Source organism: Rhipicephalus microplus, chromosome 7 (assembly GCF_043290135.1).
Source record: "Rhipicephalus microplus isolate Deutch F79 chromosome 7, USDA_Rmic, whole genome shotgun sequence".
Lineage (NCBI taxonomy): Eukaryota > Metazoa > Arthropoda > Arachnida > Ixodida > Ixodidae > Rhipicephalus > Rhipicephalus microplus.
Window position 1 is genome coordinate 28,505,560 of NC_134706.1, and position 19,362 is coordinate 28,524,921.

The 19,362-nt window shown below is 45.4% G+C and overlaps 1 protein-coding gene across 8 annotated transcripts in view; it reads left to right on the forward strand.

Annotated features, from left to right (window-relative positions):
• Positions 1–18,215, forward strand: part of Usp7 (Ubiquitin-specific protease 7) — a 65,030-nt gene extending 46,815 nt beyond the window's left edge. For 3 of the 8 annotated variants that reach the window (XM_037431068.2, XM_037431065.2, XM_037431069.2), the window contains exons 23-29: positions 4,107–4,275; positions 9,413–9,472; positions 10,938–10,985; positions 11,120–11,191; positions 11,831–11,927; positions 15,675–15,810; positions 18,023–18,215. In XM_037431068.2, the coding sequence (XP_037286965.2) occupies positions 4,107–4,275; positions 9,413–9,472; positions 10,938–10,985; positions 11,120–11,191; positions 11,831–11,927; positions 15,675–15,781 (553 nt within the window). In that variant the 3' untranslated portion in view covers positions 15,782–15,810; positions 18,023–18,215. Of the gene's footprint in view, positions 1–4,106; positions 4,276–9,412; positions 9,473–10,937; positions 10,986–11,119; positions 11,192–11,830; positions 11,928–15,674; positions 15,816–18,022 lie in introns of all 8 variants that reach the window. The other 5 variants (XM_037431073.2, XM_075868894.1, XM_037431067.2 and 2 more) reach the window with 4 other exon arrangements.
• The last annotated feature ends 1,147 nt before the right edge of the window (positions 18,216–19,362 follow it).

A 19,362-nucleotide genomic window follows, 5' to 3' on the forward strand; every position in this document is an offset into this window, starting at 1 on the left:
TTCAACAAATACGCATTGCATGGCAAAAGCATTTTAGGAACACCTTCTTCAGGCCCTCTATGCTATTTAAAAAATACTTCTAAAAATCGGTTTTTCAGAAATTTTCAGGCCTTCAAAATTTTTAGAAAAGTTGACGCCAATTTAGGGGGAGGTTTCATTACGTGGAAGAAAAAAGTCACAGGAGTTATAACGAAAATTTGCGGTGACCACTTTGCTTGTTTTGACCCGTGAAATGCACAACAAATCTTTTTTGTAGCCCGAAGCTCTTCTCGTCCCGTAACCAAAGTGCATAGATCAACGCCAAAGTGTTGTTTAGTGGCTCGGTTGCAATGCTCCAGCGCATGCTCTTAGTAACCAGCCATGTAGCTAGCGTAATGGCCGAACGTGCCCTGCGCAGCAGGTATCACAACTAATTTTACGACAACTCTAACAACAAAAGCACAGCAATGGATGGCGGCGCACAAATGTTGTGGTAGACGTTGCAGGTGCACAGCACGTCGTCAGTGCAGTGGGTGCGGTTGCGCTTTGCATAGGTCCGAGATGGCGAGCGCGCGGCGTGTTCCATGACGCAGCGCGAGGGTCATTTTGGGCGCCATGCGCTTTGTTTTTGTGCGCTGTGCTTGAGTGGCACTATCAGCAAAGAGGTTTCTCCTGCATTCGGCAGATGGCGCTTTGCCGTACGAGGCCAGACTTTAAAATTTTGATTGACATCGTCCGTGCTCGCACTGCTCGCAACTGTTTAGCATGGTTGCAAAACTATCTTTGGCTTTCATTGCGTTATTTTATGATATAATGGCTTGATTCAACGTTGTTTCGGATGTTAATTGCGCTGGCTATTATACCGAAATAAAATAAACAGATACATTAAAGAGTTATTTTTTCAAGGATCAAGGTGCTGGGTGGGTTCATTATGCGAGTGGGTTTATTACGCGAGTAAATACGGTATTAGCGCTTGCATCCTTGAACGCACTTATGGATTCATATATCATGTTTCGGTGTTTGTCTTGGATCAAACAATTGATCGTTGTGAACTTCCCGGTGAACTTCCTGAGCTCATTTGAATTGGCTTAAAAAGCTCAGTGGGGTGATGTGGAACTGCTGAATGTTCTCTGAGCTTCATCTTGCGACAAAGCGGCAGAAAGCGACATAGAGCTAAGTGGAACTGTGAAATAGAAGCTTAGACAACAAATTTATGTACAGTAGACTCTGGGTAAATGGAAATCTGTTAAACGGAACTACTGCCTAAACGGAACTATTGCCTCTGCAATACTTGGTTTCAGGCTTGTATTCTGCACCCATGTTCACCTTTCAGTAAACGGAACTCCTGTTAAATGGAACATATTTTCCCGGTCCCTTCAGGTTCCATTTACTGAGAGTCTACTCCTGGGCTGGTTAAGGGGGGAGGTGGCATTGAAAAAAAAACTTTTTTATTTGTTGACCTACAGCAATGAAATTTGGCATGCATACTCATAAGTGTCTCGAATAGAGAAATATGCAGTTTCATCATGATACCTTCAGTAGTTCTCAAGTTACATAATGCTACATGATCCAATTACATGGTCTGCTCGTGGAAAGCCTAGCGCTGCAACAAAACATGCCAGGAAGCTGCGAATGGTGTTGATCTTTACTCAAAAGAAAGCTACAGGGTATGGCACTCTCAGAATTTTTTAATAAGTTCTCTCTTTTTTTTAGAGATCATCATGGCTGCCGACACACAATGTCAGAAACAGTGGAATGGACAAATCATCATCTAGAAAAATAACAGGGCCATAAAACAGAAATTGAAGATTGCTGTACCCACAAGCAGTGTTCAGGGATTCAGGAAAAAAAAACAGAATCAAAATCGGTCCAGTCATTCCTGTGCTACTCTTTCCACGAGCAATGCAGAATGTTCAAAACACACTTGTGAGAAAAAGCCTGTCGAAGTTCTCGACAGGCTTTTTTCAATTAACTTTTTTGTTTCTCGTTGGATATTGATGAAAATCGGCACAGACACTAACAATGACCTCACAGTGCTTCCATAAAAATTTTGAAGCGATACCACAAATACTTTACGAAAAACAAATTATTTCTTCATTGAACCATGTGGAGGGGCTAAGCATAATGTCAAAAAAAAAAAAAACGGTATTGAGAAGGCTGCGTTTAGTTTCAACTTTTCTTTACGTCTCTAAGACACCTAAAAATTGTGATCTCAGGCTTGTCTTGTAATATTTGACTTCTTTTCATGATTTACTCCTTTTCATGATTTACAAAGAACAAGTATGGATTTCAAACCAAGTTCTTTGTATGAAGGAGTGGTGTGATAGGTATGACAGAAAAGATTGTAATTGAATAAAACCATATACTGAAATTATTACACATTCTTTTTTGTGCTGAAGTTGTAAATAGCGTAATTAAGTACTTGATTACAAATATTCACTGAACTTTTTTTTATTTGGAGAGAGGTTTATTGCATCAGAAAAATGGATCACACCATGACGGCCTATGCCTTCTTTCTAAATAACAAAGTTATGGGCAGAAGACTGGTGGCATGGAAATTTCTAGCAGTATAATTAATGACACGAAAATGGCATATAAAAATTAGTGCCCCTGATTCACACATGCTCTTTCGCCGCTCTAGCCGTGAAACGTATCATCTTACAGCCGGTCGCGGAAACTCAAATCTACAGCAATTCATTAACCTCGGAACATTCATAGACGTTCGTGGCGATATCAAGCACGGCTCCAAGCACATCTGAATCGCATCACAAAAGCTTATTGACAGCACTCCATATGAACGTGGGGTGTGCGGCCGCGTGGACAGTGCAGCCGGCGCGTAATGCACTTGCCGGCGGCGTTCGTTGACAATGCACGAAGTGTGTAACTACGAAGACAAAACATCGGCACGCACTGCACTTGGCATCGCATTTTCGAATGACGACGTGCGAAACTGCTAGCCGCTGTTCCGAACGATTCTTGGCAGTTAAGGGCGGGGGGGAGGTGACGAGCTTGACTGTGTTGTCCGCTGCCGATGCGTAAAATGTCCGTACGTGATTCAGAGGAGCTAGCGAGTGATGTGGTACATTCCCTGCGAAGAAGCACGTCACCAAGAGTGCGCTTGCGCGTCGTTCCTGCTTGCAGTCTCGCTGTCAGCGGAGTTAGGCCTAAAGCCGACTCCGATGACGCGCCGCACTCGTAGACCGCCGCGCGCCCGCTCATAGTAATCTGATCGTGCATCCGGTGCGGCCACTCGTAGTAATCAGATTGTGCCGCCGCTTACAGCTTCGTTGCTTGCGAAGAAGCACGTCGCCACGAATGCGCTAGCGCGTCGCTCCTGCCCGCAGTCTCGCTGTCGGCGGAGTTAGGGCTAAAAGCGACTCCGATGACGCGTGGCGCTCGTAGTAACCTGATCACGCATCCGCTTATTGCTCTTAACTAAAGCGTAGTTATATCTTAAGTGATTATCAAGCCGTGAACACGTCACGAAGTGGCGATTTTCGAGAGCCATGTCCTCGCGACGCACAAGCAGCAGACGACGATCTCCCGGAGCGAGCATCGGGCCAATGGCGAGGCGAGCTGAGGCAACATGGCGGCCACGGCCAATCAAGGGCCTCAAAACGACCTTCAAACATTTGCTTTTTGCTCGCTTGTTTTTAAAGGGAGGAGCCAGCTGAGGCGGGAAAGTTAAACAAGGAGAAATGCTCTTTCTGATGAGCCCAAGAAGCCGGCTCCCGGCCCAAGCATCGCGAAGCTAATTTTTTGAAAATCTCCGTTTTCTCGCCATTTCCAGAAAAAGTTTCCAGAAACGAATTTTTTGAAGCACTTCTGCGCGGTGGTCAGTGTAGATATTTTGGAACCAGATAGAAAAAGGGTTCCAGAAACTAAAAACATGAGTTTCAAAAAATCGATTTTTTTGCCATTTTTCGCGATCCCAAAGCCGCGTCCCCCCTTAAAGCACCATGTGTTACAGCTCTCATAGACCCTAGTGCCCGAGTTCCCCTCTAGTGTAGTGTGCTTATTGAAAACTACATCAGTGCTCGAGCCAGCCCAAGATGCCACAGAATAAGCACATTGCTGTTTTGGCAAGGAGTTTAGCGACTGCTTGCTTTTTGGTTCATCTCGCACAGGCTGATGGAGGTGATCAGCTACAAGATCTTCTCTATCCAGCGGGAGGACGTCCCACTGGACAGCCTGAGCCAGGCCAACTCGAAATCGTATCGCATCGAGGAGATCCCCCGGGAGGACCTCATCGTGGCCGACAACGAGATCCTCATTCCGTGCGCCCACTTCCAGAAGGTGCGCGCTTGACTTGTCATCGGCCTTAGCTTCGGCACGACTGTGTGCAAGAGTGGTGTGGTCGCTTTACGGTTTGCCGTAGTCACAAGCCATGGCCCTTGGTCTTGACTTTGGCTTTCCCTAGTTTTTATAAAGGGTGCCCTGCAACGCTTTTCAAGGGTACCTGTGTTTTAATACTCACTATAGACTGCTATGTAGACGGCTACGTTAATTGTTATGTCGACAGTATGTAGGAGGATATCTAAAAGGCTTCGTAGAGAGCTATGTAGATTTCTACAGCTAGCCAGAGCCCGCGATGCGTGTGCATAGTATCGCGTTGTGCCGCAATATGGGGACACGTCTAGCCTGGATTGGTGGATTGTTTTCTGTCCCCACGGAGAACTGAGCAGGATGCAGATGGCAGGGTGGTTGGTGTTGGCACGCTTTGCTTTCGGTGTGGATGTGCCTTAAGTCCCGTTTTGTTTCTCGTTAAGTCGTACAAAATAAGCCGCTTTGAGAAGATGGAATCTGATACAAAGCATGCTGGCTACTTTGCTGTCTAGACAAGATTGTGGCTCAGTAAAGTGCTCAGACCTTGCCAGTATCGTCGTTTGCACGCCAGCAGACGCTTTTTCATGCGTGAATTTTCATTTCAGGTAAATTTTTCATAATTTGAGCACGAAGGATGTTAGGGAGATATCAATGACATTAGCTTTTCTTAGCTTTCTCTTGTCGACGCGAGGTGGTATCATGTCACACAGATGTCATCTAGATGCATTCTATTTCTTGGAGTATAGGGGTTTGCTACTATTTTTTTCATGCAGTTACTGTAGGCTACCTAGGACGCTGTCCAGAATCCCAACACAGCCCAAGTAATCATTGAAGGGTTTCAATAAAGGAGTTTATTGTATTGCGTCACAAATTGACTGCCACAAAAATCTTTAGAATACGAGCGGAGTCACGGGGACTTGTCAGCTGGTGCGAGCACATTCTACTTCTATACTGTTGAGCGTGCTGAAAGCTACGCAGGTGGGCATTGATGAGGGTGGCAAAAAGCCACGTCTTTACGTCAACACGCGCCATGACCTTGAGCACCTTCTCTTTTTTTCCTTCCCATTCATGACTGCAATGTGATTGCACAGGCTGGCACACAGCGCCATCTCATCACAACTGTGGCAACTATACAGCTGACGGTGCTCAAAGGGGTGGTTGGTGCCATCAAATTTCGAGGCTAAAACAAGCCTCTTCCGGGTTTCCTCTGTACGCTAGGGACACTCAACAAGAGCGGTCGGACACAGCAAGCGTTTGGAATATATTTCAATTCACCTCCAAGATCGACCTAAGTGCTCATTCTCCCGACCAAAGCCCATCGCAAGTGCGTCCAGAACTCTCGTAGCTCTGTAGGAAGGTTAACGGAAGTTGCAGTGACGTCACTCCACATGTGCAGTGAGCGTAGGCGTGCGCAGGTTTCCCCTCCATGGGGAACAAAGGTTCATCGCAGCGCACCCTCCCCCTATTATGTCAATGTATGGGTCTGACTTTGCACCTCCTCCCTATTTTGCCAATGTGTGGTGCTGTGTTTGCACCCCCCCCCCCCCCCTCCTAGGCTACTATGAGAGTGGCTGCACCCTTGACCCACTCCAGTGTGCATGCAAATGTAGTGAGGTGAGCGACCTCTGGAGACATCTACCACTTACATACCGGCAAAGCATCGCGACTGCTACACATTTCTTTTGCAGGTGCTTATGCAGCAAGTAAAGTGTGGGATTGGGCTGGTTGATAATCGCACATGTGTGCGAGAAAGCTAGCGAGAGCAGACGACAGCACGACATGTGTCAGTTTCGTGCGGCCGCATGACCATGCTGCACTGCTACGTCACGGCCCAATTCAGCGCCCAGAAACCGAAAATTGTCTACATAAAAAAAAAAAGTGATATTAGTTTATTTAGCGAGAACAAATTCATCTTGGTGTGTGTATCATGCTTCCCAGAGCTAAAGAAACGCTTGCAGCGAAGAATGCGCAAGCCGCAAAAATAGTGTCGCCACACCTTTAAATCGGCCAGCGGCCGTGGACTCAAGTGCCATCACTCGGGTTTGTGGCACTGTTTGTCGAGAGAAAAGCGAGCGATTTTTAGCCGACTGGGAATCGTAAATTCCAGGCAACGTGTTGTGCCATCTTTGGCTTGCGTGTTCTCGGGAGCCTTGATTATCGATTGGCAGCGTTTTTTTTTTCTTTACCATTCTCAAATAGTGTTGCAGTGCCCCTTTAACTAACGCATTGCACCTACGCATTGCTTAGTTCATAACGTCTGTGCGCAGACCTCCGACAGACCAATTAGCTTTGTCATGTGACCGGTATCTCGATTCGCTTGGTCTGGGTCTTCGTGGTGTTAAAAAAGTGAGTCAAGAAATTTGGTTGCCGTTTGGCAAGTCTTTGTTGATGTTTTGATACCCGTGCCACTAGAACCATTTGAAAAGGCGGTGTCACAAAAATTAAAAATGTTTGTTGCTGTTCTAAATGTGGCCTTCAAGCGTTTGCCGGGATTTTGTATTGGGCTCTTGGTGGCATTACATTGCTGTGCAGGTCGCTAGTTTTATCCAATCTGCAGGCTGCATTGTGGCGAAGGTTTAAAAAAAGTTTCTTAGTTGCGTAGACTTCGTTGGTTCATGTTAGTTAGTAATGTTAAAGAAACCTGGATAGTCAAATTTGACCGTATAATAATGTTCCAATCATTATTTCGGTTAGAATTGGAGAAACCCAAAACATCATTCGTATTTGGTTGAATGGTGTTTTGTGTTCGTGAGAAGTTGACACATGTAGCTTGACATTAAGTTGACTTGTCCGTTAAGCGTCCTTCAAAAATACAAAACTAGCGAATTTGTAGTCTCTCTATGTGTCCCGAATTTCTCGTGCGTTATATTTCATCTGTAGAGTAGTGGAGCCACTAACCGATAATTTGAATTCCAATTATTAGGGCACGGCTCGTTGACGCCATCAATTGACAATCAATATTTTAGTAAAACTGTGTATAGTGCTCTAATTTGGACACCATATTCGTTACCACATGTTAATGTCACTGTTGTTAAACCAATATTATAATTTTTTGGTATTGATACATTGCCAGCCCTTTTCCAAAGTCAAAAAATCGCTGAGCTAATAATTTAGACAGTCACTGACACTGCCCGCTGCTTTAAGCTACCCTAACCCCCCTCTCGGAGGGGTCATTGGGGCTCAGTCCCGGAGGGGTCATTGGGGCTCATTTAATAACTTGGGAAAAAGGGTGTGCTTTTCGGGTTTGGGTGCTTTATCAGAACTTTACGATAGCCAATCAGCCGTGTAGCCATGTAACAGCTATTAGCCGTGTAAACAGCATTATGTGCGATTTTCATGCGAGCTTCATTTTGTCCCTACAGTATTCCACGATTTAAGTGTTAATCACTGATAGTGACTGATAATGGTGGTGGCCTTTCCCTCTTAGATGTGAAGCAGCTCTTTGACTTGACTGTAACGCTTTCCCTCCGTACGAGCGCATCACGCGCTGACAATGTTGGCTTGGTGCTAAGTAGGTCACACTAAGGCACTGACATTAACCGGTTTCGCGGCAAAACCGGTTATTCGATTTCGAAAGCCAGATATTCGGTTGGTTATTCAGTTAACAGTACCATAATATTCGGATAATCAAATAACCAGATTTTCATTTTGTAATGCTAGGAAAAATATTCATTTTTCTTGGATTCTCGTGTTTGTAGAAAACATGGCAACTATTTGTACAAGTCCGATATGTGCTTTTATAGACCTTCTCACGTTATTCATTTGTCTTAATGTGGGGCCATTATGTGAGCCACTAGTGATAATTCCTCTTAAAAGGTAGCTAGTGATTACTCATTCTCAAACATTCCGTTAGTTACGAATATCTGCAGGGTGTGAAAGTGCATGCATATTTGAGAAACGGGAAGTCTTTGCATGGGCCATTAGTGATTTCGTCAGTAATGAATTAACTAGCTGCGCATGTTGTGTCGGTGCGCATACAATAGCAGTTAAATTTCGAAAAAGCTCTCAGCTAGACTAAATATTCGTTTCCGAATATTCGAACAACCGGGTGTTCGTTCATTCAAACGGGATAAGCAGAATTGTCGTTTTTTTTTTTTTTTATCCGGATAACTGGCTTTCAAGGCCAATTCGCTTTTCTCCGGTTTAACCGAACAGCTGGTTTGGCGGATGCTTGCAAGTCCTAGATAGCACCTCTGCTGCGCGTTGACATCACGCTCCCCTCGCAGTGCGCGTTGGCGTCACTCTCTTCCACGCCTGCCACGCACCAGCGCGGTGCCCGCAGCTGCCGCCTCGTACATTCAGCTGAACCACCTTCCGCGACCGCCGTACACTTTGAAACATGCCTGTATGTGCCACCTACAACTCCTGTGCCAGGGATCTCTTCAAACGAATCTTCCAGTGCTCACCGCAGCACCCGTGTTAGCATCGTTCAACCTGCGATGACACCCGTGCACACCTCTGCTGTGTCGCATCCGATCAGGGTTCCCTGCGGTGGGATGGCCCAAGTTTTTAACTGGTTTCTGTAGTTTGGCGACACCAAAACCGGCGTGACCGAGGGAAAACACGCAAGAGATTAAAAATTACAATGAGGGAGGGGGGAGAAAGAAAAAGAAAGATTAAACTTTCGTGCTCCACACCAATACTATTATTTGATGGGCCTCTGTGTCACCTTCGTCAAACAGTTTACATTGTTGCCGACTTTGGTGTTCATGACTGCATGTTGGTGAGAGAGAATTAGCAGGTGAATTACCAGTTTTGAAGTTGCCCTCTTTTTTTGCAATCTTAAAAGTAAAGGCACTTTTCACTAGTTGCGTAATCTTCACCCCTTTTTTTAGATTAAACGTCCGACAATGCAATACTTCGTTTCGTAAAGTTCCGCATTTTTCAGCAATACCCAATCTCCAATTTATTGGAAAGTATCAGCGGAGCTATTAGTTCAAATTATCGACCTGCGTCTGTAGAGCAAGCGCTAGATCTCGCGGAAATTTTAGTGAATGTGAGAAAACTGTGCTTTTCTTTCATTTTTTTTTCCTCTTCTAAAGGTGACAGCCGTAGTTCCCAGTGCAGCTGTTGCGTTTTTTTTATTTCTTGCTCTCTTTCGACGCAGGTTCAGCGGAGTCGCGACTATCAGAGCGATTCGCCCGACGACACTATTACTTGTAAACAAGTAAATATCACGCCAACGTCTCTCTCTTCACGTTATGTGTAGTCCTAGCGTTTGTCCGTAACACGTAACTCTAAGGCTAACACCTGTGTTGTGTGCTGTGATGACGGGGAGAACGCTGGCTAACGAGAGTAAAACTCGGTTGGATCTCCGGAAACCTTCGAAGCGTCTCGATGCGGTTGAAGCGACGTAACGAACAGTAACATCAATCGGCCACTAGGTTGAAGATCTCGGTTGTAGATCTTGGGAGGCCCTTGGGTGGCATGGGTAACGGACCTTACGATTTCTCCGATGCTCGTAGGCTGTAATTTGGCGGCGGTGTAGAACTGAGGACAAAGTTCACCTGCACGAGCTGGTTTTTACATTCCTTGCAGTGATCTCTAGTTGGCCAGTTGTTCACTGCTTTAGCCCTAGTGTTTCGTCGGCAAAACGTATTAATACTTCTCGTTCTTTAACAATCTAACAAAGTGGGCACTGTCTTATGACCTGCATGTTGTATGTTGACCTCTTTTCTTCAGAGTTGCTTGTAAAACTTTCCGGTTGTTCATAGTGTTTTTTTTTGGGGGGTGGGGGGGCTGTTTACCCTTTTCCTGCAAGTTTTTTTTTTTTGAGTACCTGTCCTGTTCACTGATAAGACGTTTGTCGATGAATTCGTGTAGTTAAATGTCAAAATGGAACATGCATTGGGAAAGGCAACAAGCAGCATTATGTATGCACTGGCTGTGGTACAACGAACAGTGTGGACACTGCCCTGGAGATTGTTGAAAACTAAATATAGACTTGGGCACATTTTCTCTAAATTAACTGATTAGGTAATTTTTACTGTCTCTTCGTATTTGTGCATCTTTTTTTTTTAATTCAAAAAATATTATCAAAAGGAAAAAGCTATTAAGCTTTAGTTTCATTCTGGGTTCTTGGGGAAAATCCACACCACTTTTTGGGGGTTTCTTTTGGGAAGACTATTTGCTTATTATTTAACGGCACCCGGCTACCCTGTTTGCAGGGTCCACCTCTTTAGCCATTGCTTAATGAGCTATGTTGGCGCGGGTAGAATGCAAGAATCTTGTATGTCTCAAAACTCAGCGGCAACAGTTTTCCACCTATCGTTGTAGTCCTGTGTCTCGTGATGTAAGGATTGTGCTAGCGATGATGTCATCGGCAGTCTTTCTTTGTGACTCTCTACGATACGCGTTCGCGTTGAGGATGAATGGCGGGACTTAAAGAAGTACCAATACATGTAAAAGTGAGAGTCGGTGTGAAGACAATGTGAAACAACTGCTGCGCAGTATGCACTCGCAGCCGCTGGCGCGAGCCACAGTCAATCGTTTCGGACACTGCAAATGTTTGTTCGTTTTAAGGCGGGGTGTGACCTTTCCAGCCCCTCCTTTTTGTTTCCTGGTTTTGTGTGTCCGTGCCCAACGTCCCTCTCTTTTTGTTCATGTTCCTACTTTTTTCTTTTCTTTTTCAGGAAATCTTCTCAACCTTTGGTGTACCGTTCATGCTAAAGATTAAGCATGTAAGTGAAACGGAACTGTACAGCATGCTGGTTGGGGGCTGTACGTTGCACCACCTATGTGCGCATGTTTTCACTATTCATAGTTCGTATGCGGGCCTCACCCTAAATTGTACTTGCACGATGCTCAAATCCAGGGAGAACCCTTCGCAAAAGTCAAGGACAGGATCCAGAAGAAGCTGGATGTCCCCGACAAAGAGTTTGAAAAGGTGAGACCTTTGTGATTTCTTTGCAATTTTGAGCTGTTGCGTGGCCTGTGCGTCTGTCGCTTTTATGCAGACTAGTCGGGTTAAAATATCACCGGCCTCGCAGTGCTGAGGTGTAGAGCACATTTACGATGAGAGTGGTGGTGGTGGTTCAGCGATAAAAGTGAGAAAGAATAGAACGTTCTGTTAATAAGCGCGTCATCTTTCGTGGGCACTTGAGGGAAGACACTTTCTTGCCAGTTACAAGGAAGTTGGGAATGCCTCAACTGTTGGAACACCGTGTGTGCGTGGTGACATGTTGCAGAGTACTCATCCCTCTACAAGTTTCACACAGTGCACAGCTCTTAGTGAAGTCCTGTGTTGTTGCTGCAGCTTGGTTAGAAAATGTGGTTTTTTCTGTAGCCTGGCCTTTGTTTCTGCTAGGCTCGCTCCTGGTTAGCATCTGGTCTGTGTAAACGGGCAGTTATAACGAGTTTTGGTCAATGCAGGTTATTTGCAATAGTAAAAAACTTGCAGGTGAACTTTCCTGGTGCTTCGTTAGCAACGCATTTGTCGATAAACGTTGATCCCCTGCTGAGACATTCTGGCTTGTAATGCTCCTTTGCTCTTCAGTGTGCCCTCATGATCTCCTCTTCCGTGCAGTACAAGTTCGCCATCGTGGTGATGGGGCGCGCACAGTTCATCGAAGACAATGAGTATGTCGTCAACCTGTCCGACTTCATGGCCCAGGCGCCCCAAGGTGGGTGATTCATAAATAGATAGATAGAATTTTCGATTGCCTGACGACAATGCAGCTAGTAGCAACGTAGCTAGCATAACTTGCTACTCCGGGTGTAACGACTACGGTATATACGATTACTACATGGAACACACACAGATGAATATTGCACAAAGCTGTAATTCACAATTTCTCGGTTAGGTGGCTGAACAACTTCAGCTCTACACACCACACTTATAAGAAAAACACCTGTAAAAGTCAGTTATTAAAACGTCATTGAAGCTCATCAGAAGAAGGGGGGAGGGGGGTCTGCAAGTATTCAAAATTTTGAATATTTTTGTAATAGTGTTTAGTGTTTACTAGATTTTATTCACACCAAAATTTTGTCCACAATATTAGAACCAATGCAAAAATGACCTATAATCACGAGTATGACACTTTGTATTTGACTCGGTCATGTTTGTTGTGACGGCGCACATAGTTTTCTTACCAAACGCGAGTCCCAAACGAGACTGACGTTAGAGACATGAAGAGGCTTGAAGTGATCAGAAATTTTTCGAGAGACAGTCGCTAAAAACAGTTTTTCCGCAAGTTTACTAGTCGATTGTCAGGACGACAAAGTTGTCTCATCAGTATTAGAAGTGAAGCAGCCAGCATTAGAAGTGAGGACTCTCAAAGTTTTCAAAACACGGCTACATGGATATCATGAGCAGGAAAGAGCCAATAGTGACGTGGTTTATTGACGCTGGATGTCGGGGAAGCCCGACAAACGTTAACCGCGAAGTGTCGAGGAGCGGCAGGAGTGAAGCAGCCAGAATCCGGGCAAGCGCGAGCTCGAGTCTGGTGCTGCTACTGACGCTGGTGCTTGCTTGCTTGCTGGTGCCTTTCTTCGTCGTCTTTCCTTCACTACACAATCTATAATTTCTTGACATCTTTTGAACTACGTTCCAAAAGTAAAAGGAGCAAAAACTAAGTAGGGGTTCCAACACAAGTTCGAGCCTTTCAATAAAAGCATTTCACAGACAGCAGCTTGACTGGTGTTTTGATCAATTAGTATAGCGACACTGTACTGTTGTCAGTCCAGTCAGGCTTTCCGAGAGCTGGGCTCGCTCGTGTACTCGTGCAAAATCAATACCTGCTTGAACAATGGCTCCAAACACATGTGCTCGCTTGCTGCAGCTAGGAAGTCTGAAAAACCTTCGCAGAACTGGAAATCCCAGTGTTAGCACATCGCAGAGCCGCAAAAAATGTGTGTTGCCCGATCGAGTCATCTACGTTGAATGTGTCGTTGACTTGCTCGGTGTAGCTCACTGGGGCTTCTATGCTATGCCTACCACAACTTGCTGTCTCCATTTTTCCCGTAGTTAACATGCCAACCGAGCGAAATAACTGTGCACGATCCAACTGCCAATATTGCTGAGCGGGTGGTGTGAAGGAGCGGAGGCAAGCGCTACAAGCTCGAGTCAAACACTTCCCGCACTTCGCCCGATTTAAAATTCAATAAATAAAAAAATGACTTGCAAAGAAAGGAAAAATTCTTTACAGAGGTATCGAATTTTTTCATTTGTAAAAACTTGTGCAAGCCAAAAAATGCGAATGGCACATTAACCTCGCTCCGTTCAACTGGATCTTTGGATGCTCGGCAACTGCTACGAGCATGCATGTTCTTAAAACCGAAACTAGCACAGAGTTTCTGGGGCCTGGCTTAGCTTCGGCTTTGCCTTATCTTTGATAAAACAACTAGGGAAGACAATCGCTAGCCTAGCCACAAGGGACACTTTAATCTTAATATCTGATAAGGATGTGCTTAGGGATCCTCTGCAACTCTTTTCTTTAATTTCAATTCAAAGTATTCAAAAGGAAAAGTCAAACAAAACTCTGGGTGGGGATCTAAGGCTTGTGTCGTCAAATTCTTTGTCCTAGAACATGTGACGTAGTTATTCGAGCAACGTTTCAATGAAATGAAAAGTTTGCAAGTTTGCTCGGTTCAAGCAACATTCCAGTCTTGCGGCTTTTTAGCCATGGTAGATTGTGAAAACTTGTAGGTGCACGTTGAAGAACACGAGGTTGTCGGAACTGGTCCGCAGTTGCTTACTGCGTCGAGCGCGGCACAAACCCCCTTCACGACGAGGAGGGTTCTTGAAAAGGGTCTTTCTTTACAGCATGCGTTAGATTGAGTAAACAAGGCGGGACGAGTCTATGCTGAGAGCATAGGCTTCCATCTGGATATCTGGAAATGCCTTCTGCATGGTTCCTTACTAACCCAAGCTTGAACTTTTAAGGGGGGGTGGGTGGATATTGATTGATTGATATGTGGGGTAGGTCCCAAAACCACCATTTGATTATGAGAGATGCCGTTGTGGAGGGCAAATTTTGACCACCTGGGATTCTTTAACGTGCACGGGGTGGGGGGGGGTGGGGGGGGGGAGGACAGTGCAGAGAGGTGTGCAAGCACTTCTGCCCATCGCTCTTATTTTTAATGCAAAATTTAAAGCAATTTTACCATATGTATTGTGAATTTGGCAAGAAAATACAAAGCTGTTTTAAAAATAGTAAAAATTCAATTATTTGGCTGTTTTTATTCTTTAAGGAACATTTGTGAGAAAGAGCATGCATGTAAGATTGTGAAATCTCTTCCGATTACCACATGTGCCCAGGGTATCCTTCTGAAACAAAATAATAATTGTAGGCATGACCATTCCTTAGGCACAAGTATAAGTGTTTCATGACTAGAATTTTAGCACTTTTTTTTTTAACATTTGTTAAAAATATTATGTAGCTACAACATTCTTTTGCTTCAGAAAGGGCTCGTAGTATTCAGAAAGAAGTCGCAAAAGTTAGTATTTTATAGCTTGAGTGGTTACAGAGGAAATGTTCCTTTTCTGACAAAAAAAAAAAAAAAAGTGTCCGGAGAAAGCTCAATTTAATGGTACAGTTGTCATAGTGCATTCACGGAATCGGGTGTGGTTGGGGCAGTTTTTTAATGCTTTTCACTGCGCGTAAAAACGGTAATGCTGGAATTTTGTGCCTTGAAAACTGAAAAAAAAAAAAAAAAGTCGCATTTTCAGTCTTTGCCCTCCATCCCCCCCCCCCCCTCCCCTAAAAGAGGAGCTCTGCCGCAATTTATGAGGTCTATACTTTAACTGTAGTATACAGTAACTCGCGAGAGTCGTATACGCTAGAGGTGGCACGGCCATGCTAATGGCAGAAAAAGCGTGCGTCATGCCAGACTGTCCAAAATGCCGCACACGAGCGCCTTCAGGTAAAGGCCATCTCTTAAAGTACGTTGCCACTTGGCAGCGCAGCGGGATGTTGCGTGCTTGGAGCAGCGTGCTTGGAGCAGCGTGCTTGGAGCAGCGTGCAACCAACACTGAGAGCAGGGGTCGTGTTCTGTTTGTCGACTTCACTTTTCTTGCGCTGTGGGATGCATTGTTCGAAGAGTCGGCGCAAAGCAGTGGCAGTCGGGTCACCGTGACGTCACATGTGTCGCTCCTTACGGCACACCGTAAGACTCTTCCATTTCTGCCACTTTCTGCCATGCAGTTCCACACATCGCGCCGTGCGTGGCATTGCAGCGTGGCGCGCGTGTTTCTGGCACCAGTGTAGCCGTACGCTGAATCTTTGTAGCATTGAAAAGCACCCTTTCCTCCTTGTTGTAAAGACGGCTGCGTGGAAATAACCTGGAGCACCCTCTGGCCCTTCCCATTCCCCTCCCCATTCTCTTTTCGCTCTCCCACCCCGAATTTCTCTCCCTGGGCTTCCTCGCAGCAACAGCAATGCACCCGCGGCCGTGGTTGGGCATCGAGCACGTCAACAAGGCGCCGAAGCGTTCTCGCTACAACTACCTCGAGAAGGCCATCAAGATCCACAACTGACCAGCACGGGCCTCCATCTCAACCAGGAGGTGAGGTGGGCAGCGGCAGGGCTCGTGTTTTGTTGGGCACGAATGAGTTCCAGCTTCTCCGTTAGAAGTGTTCGACGCTGAACATTACAGGTCTAGCCTGTCTGTCAAAAGTATCGTTACTTAATGTTACACAATTCCTGCTTGTCCATAAATGCATCGCCATGTGACTTCTGGCAGTGCTGGCCTTTCTCTATATGTATCAACCCTTTATGTTACACTTTTGTACTTATCCTTGAAGTATATGCTCTTTACATACAGTTCCAGGTATCTCAAACTTCATTGTTATCAAAGTTTCATCTTACACAAGAATAAGCTCATCATATCTAAAATTTGTCATAAAGGTATATTCCTAACACTATCAATTGCAAGACTCTGCTTTACTTACTTCGTTGTAACTGATATTTAGTATATCTAGGTTCATTATAAAAGGCTCTGAGTATAAAGGGTCTGAGCATGGCTGTTAGTGTATGTGTACCAGTGTTGCAGTTCTGTCTGTAAATGTATTGCATACTTGGGTAATTACACGTCGTGACATCGAGCCAGGAAGGCTAACATCGCTGCGAAGTACAGCATTTCGACAAGTACATAAGAGCGGGATATTGAAAAAAAAAAAATGCTGACACAAGAGCAAAGGTTGTTTTAGAAGCTTCGAGTACCCAGCAAATATGTTGAGCTGCTTACAAAGATGTTGAGGCGCAGTTTAAGTATGCACCTTATTTTCTCGCTCGAAACCTCCCCTGCACGTAACCCTCGCCCTTGACTACAAACTGAAAAAAATATATACATATATGTTCATGTCACCATTATGACGCCATCTTTTTTGCATTATCACGTACTGATTGAAAGCCAATTTATTCACTGAAAGTACGGCATTGCTTTCTTGTTGTATTAAATTTCATTTTGGCTGGCGCACTTTGTTTCCTTCATTTAAGAGTTTCACGTTGAACTACATGATATGGTGGAGTAATTACCATTGTTTTGTGTGCTTTATATACGTCGGTATGACTGCACGGGGATAAAACATACACAAGTAGACTATGTTGAAACCGAGGTGCCACTGTACTTCCGAGTGTGTGGTAGGGTGTGATGTGCTGCATCGGGGCTCGGTTCTCGCAGTGTCCTCTTCGGCGAAGCGTGTTCAGTTGCGCGAAAGAACGGCGAGTCGCAACTTCGTGGGGCTCTTGCCCACGTCGACGCACCAGGCCCGCCAGCACATTTCCGGCGTAATGACGAAGAAAATGGGCAAAATGTGCAGCAACAAGACTTTTAAACAAATTTGACAAGTCTGAACTTGGGCACAAACGTGTTGAGATGTTTAAAGCACGGTGCAGAGAATGCCTACCGACATCCCAAGGTGCGTCAGGCGGCGTCACGCCTAAGGGCTAACACGATTAGAGTTCACGCACGGCCTCTGAGATATGCATCGAAAAGTGGATCTCTGGGGGCATCATTTGTTGTGGCAAAATGCATTCGGTGTCTCTCATTTGCGTCGAGAGTTGTGAAAGCTTCGGGACTTCGAAGTTGCATTGCAGAAGAAAGACCGAAAACAGGCGACGCACTGCTTTGCCGAGCTCCTCCCAAACGGTGTAGGCTCAAGTAGGCATTTCCACCAAGTGGAGATCGCGAGAATAGCTCTCTTGCTGCATAGTTTCCTAAGTACACACTAGAGGGAATTCTGGCGCTAGTGTCTATGGAAGCTGCAACGCATACCGCTTCAGCGAGCATGAGAACTAAGGGTATGACATGGATATGCCTAGTCTTCTTACTTTACGCTCGTTCTGGCTTCGCGTCATTCGAACCTGCTCTGTGACGAAACAATCGCCAAATGTTCAGTGTTTGCGCTTCACCAACTAGTTTTTTACGGCTAAGCATTTCAAATCGGGTCACTAAGTTCAAGGGGATTGTTCTTTCCTTCGTAACAAAACAGCAATAAACGAAGCCACAAGTGTGATTCACCACCCACAAGTACGAAATCTAGGCGAATCCATGTCATACCCATAATTCCCATGGTCGCTGAACAATCGCAGTGACAGTGTCCCCTCTAGTTAATTTTAAAAAACTGTCTTGCTGTTCTGAATTTTAAAAAACTCTGTCTTGCTGTTCTGGAGGGGGTACATATCATTCTGGTTCTATTGTTCCTATCAAGTGTTTATTTGGGCCTTGTCTAGTGTATAGCGCTTCAACATTTGATCCTTTTTCTTGTGCAACCCAGTTGCAGCGGAGACGCCAGGTGCGCTTGAGGATGATGACACTTGCACGCCACCACCACCATCGGAAAAGAGGGGCTGAACTGTTGTCGTCCCCCTCCGGCATCTGGCAAACGACAACGGCGGTGGCACTTGGCAAAAGCAAGGGGCGGTGGCAAAAGGCGTGCACGCCGCCGCCTTTGCTGCGCCGAGAGAAGACGGAAAAAAAAAAAGGAACGCTTTTCCACGGCAATGGTGACGACGACGGCAGTCTCGCCGTCCTCCTCTTCCCTTGACATCCTTTTTTATTATTAGTTTTTGGCATCCTCTCTCTTCCCCTCTTCCGGCACGATGGCTTCTCCTTTCCCGCGAACACTGCACTGTGGCCGACGGGGGAAAAGGACTGTGTGCTACCGCTGTGCGTAGGACAGTGTACTACTCTTGCGGCCGGCGACCGAGTAACGGAACTGGGGGGGCGACGTTCTACGATGGCATAGATTAGCTTTTTTTTTCTCTCTTGCTTCGTTTCATCCGCTACTCACGCCTGTGACTCACATCTTGCTTCCGCGCTCCCCTCCGCGACCCCTGTCGCATAAGGCTTCACCCCCTCTCTTGTCGTAGTGTTTCCAGAGTGTCCTCTTTTTTTATTTTTTTCTTGTGTCTCAAAATATTCCTATGCACAGTGGGAGCTCTGTCTGTCTTTGTCGTTAATCTCGAGGTTTTGTATTTATGCGTTTACTTTCGAGAGACATGTATAAAAACTGCACTTTATTTACACCCATCTCGTAAATCCTCGCTTATCTTTTACAATATCGAGGTCAATCGGCTGGCCCACCTTTGTTTCATAAAATTTAACTGAAGCGCGTAAACTGGGCGGGCTGGTCTTAATTCCGGTCCGTCCACCCCCCCCCCCCCCCCCCACCTTTCATTATTATCAAGTTCTCCCGAGAATCGCTGTGTTCTACCCAGCTGAATGAATTTTTGTAGAGTTTTGCTACCTGGTTGGCAGGGTTTCTGCCGCCTCGAATAGTCGCGCGTTTTAAGCGCCCATTCCTTGGTTTTGGCTTTTAGGCCTGTACAGTGCTAGTCTCCTTAAGCTAACACCCTTTTTTTTCTAATTGCTGCCAAAGTCCCAAAACATTTAACGTGAGGATAACTGCCACGCCGACTGCACGCTTGGCGGAGAATGTTTTTTTATTCTTCCAATTATGTTTTTCTCCAATCGCCATCATTCTTCAGCCCAGAAATGAACTTTTCCTGTTAGCGACGCTTGTTTTTTTTTTTTTTTTTTACATTGGTCTGGCCAGAAGTTTGTTCATTCGGAAATTGTTGTCTTCTTAATTAGCAGCATTCTAATGAACCAGTA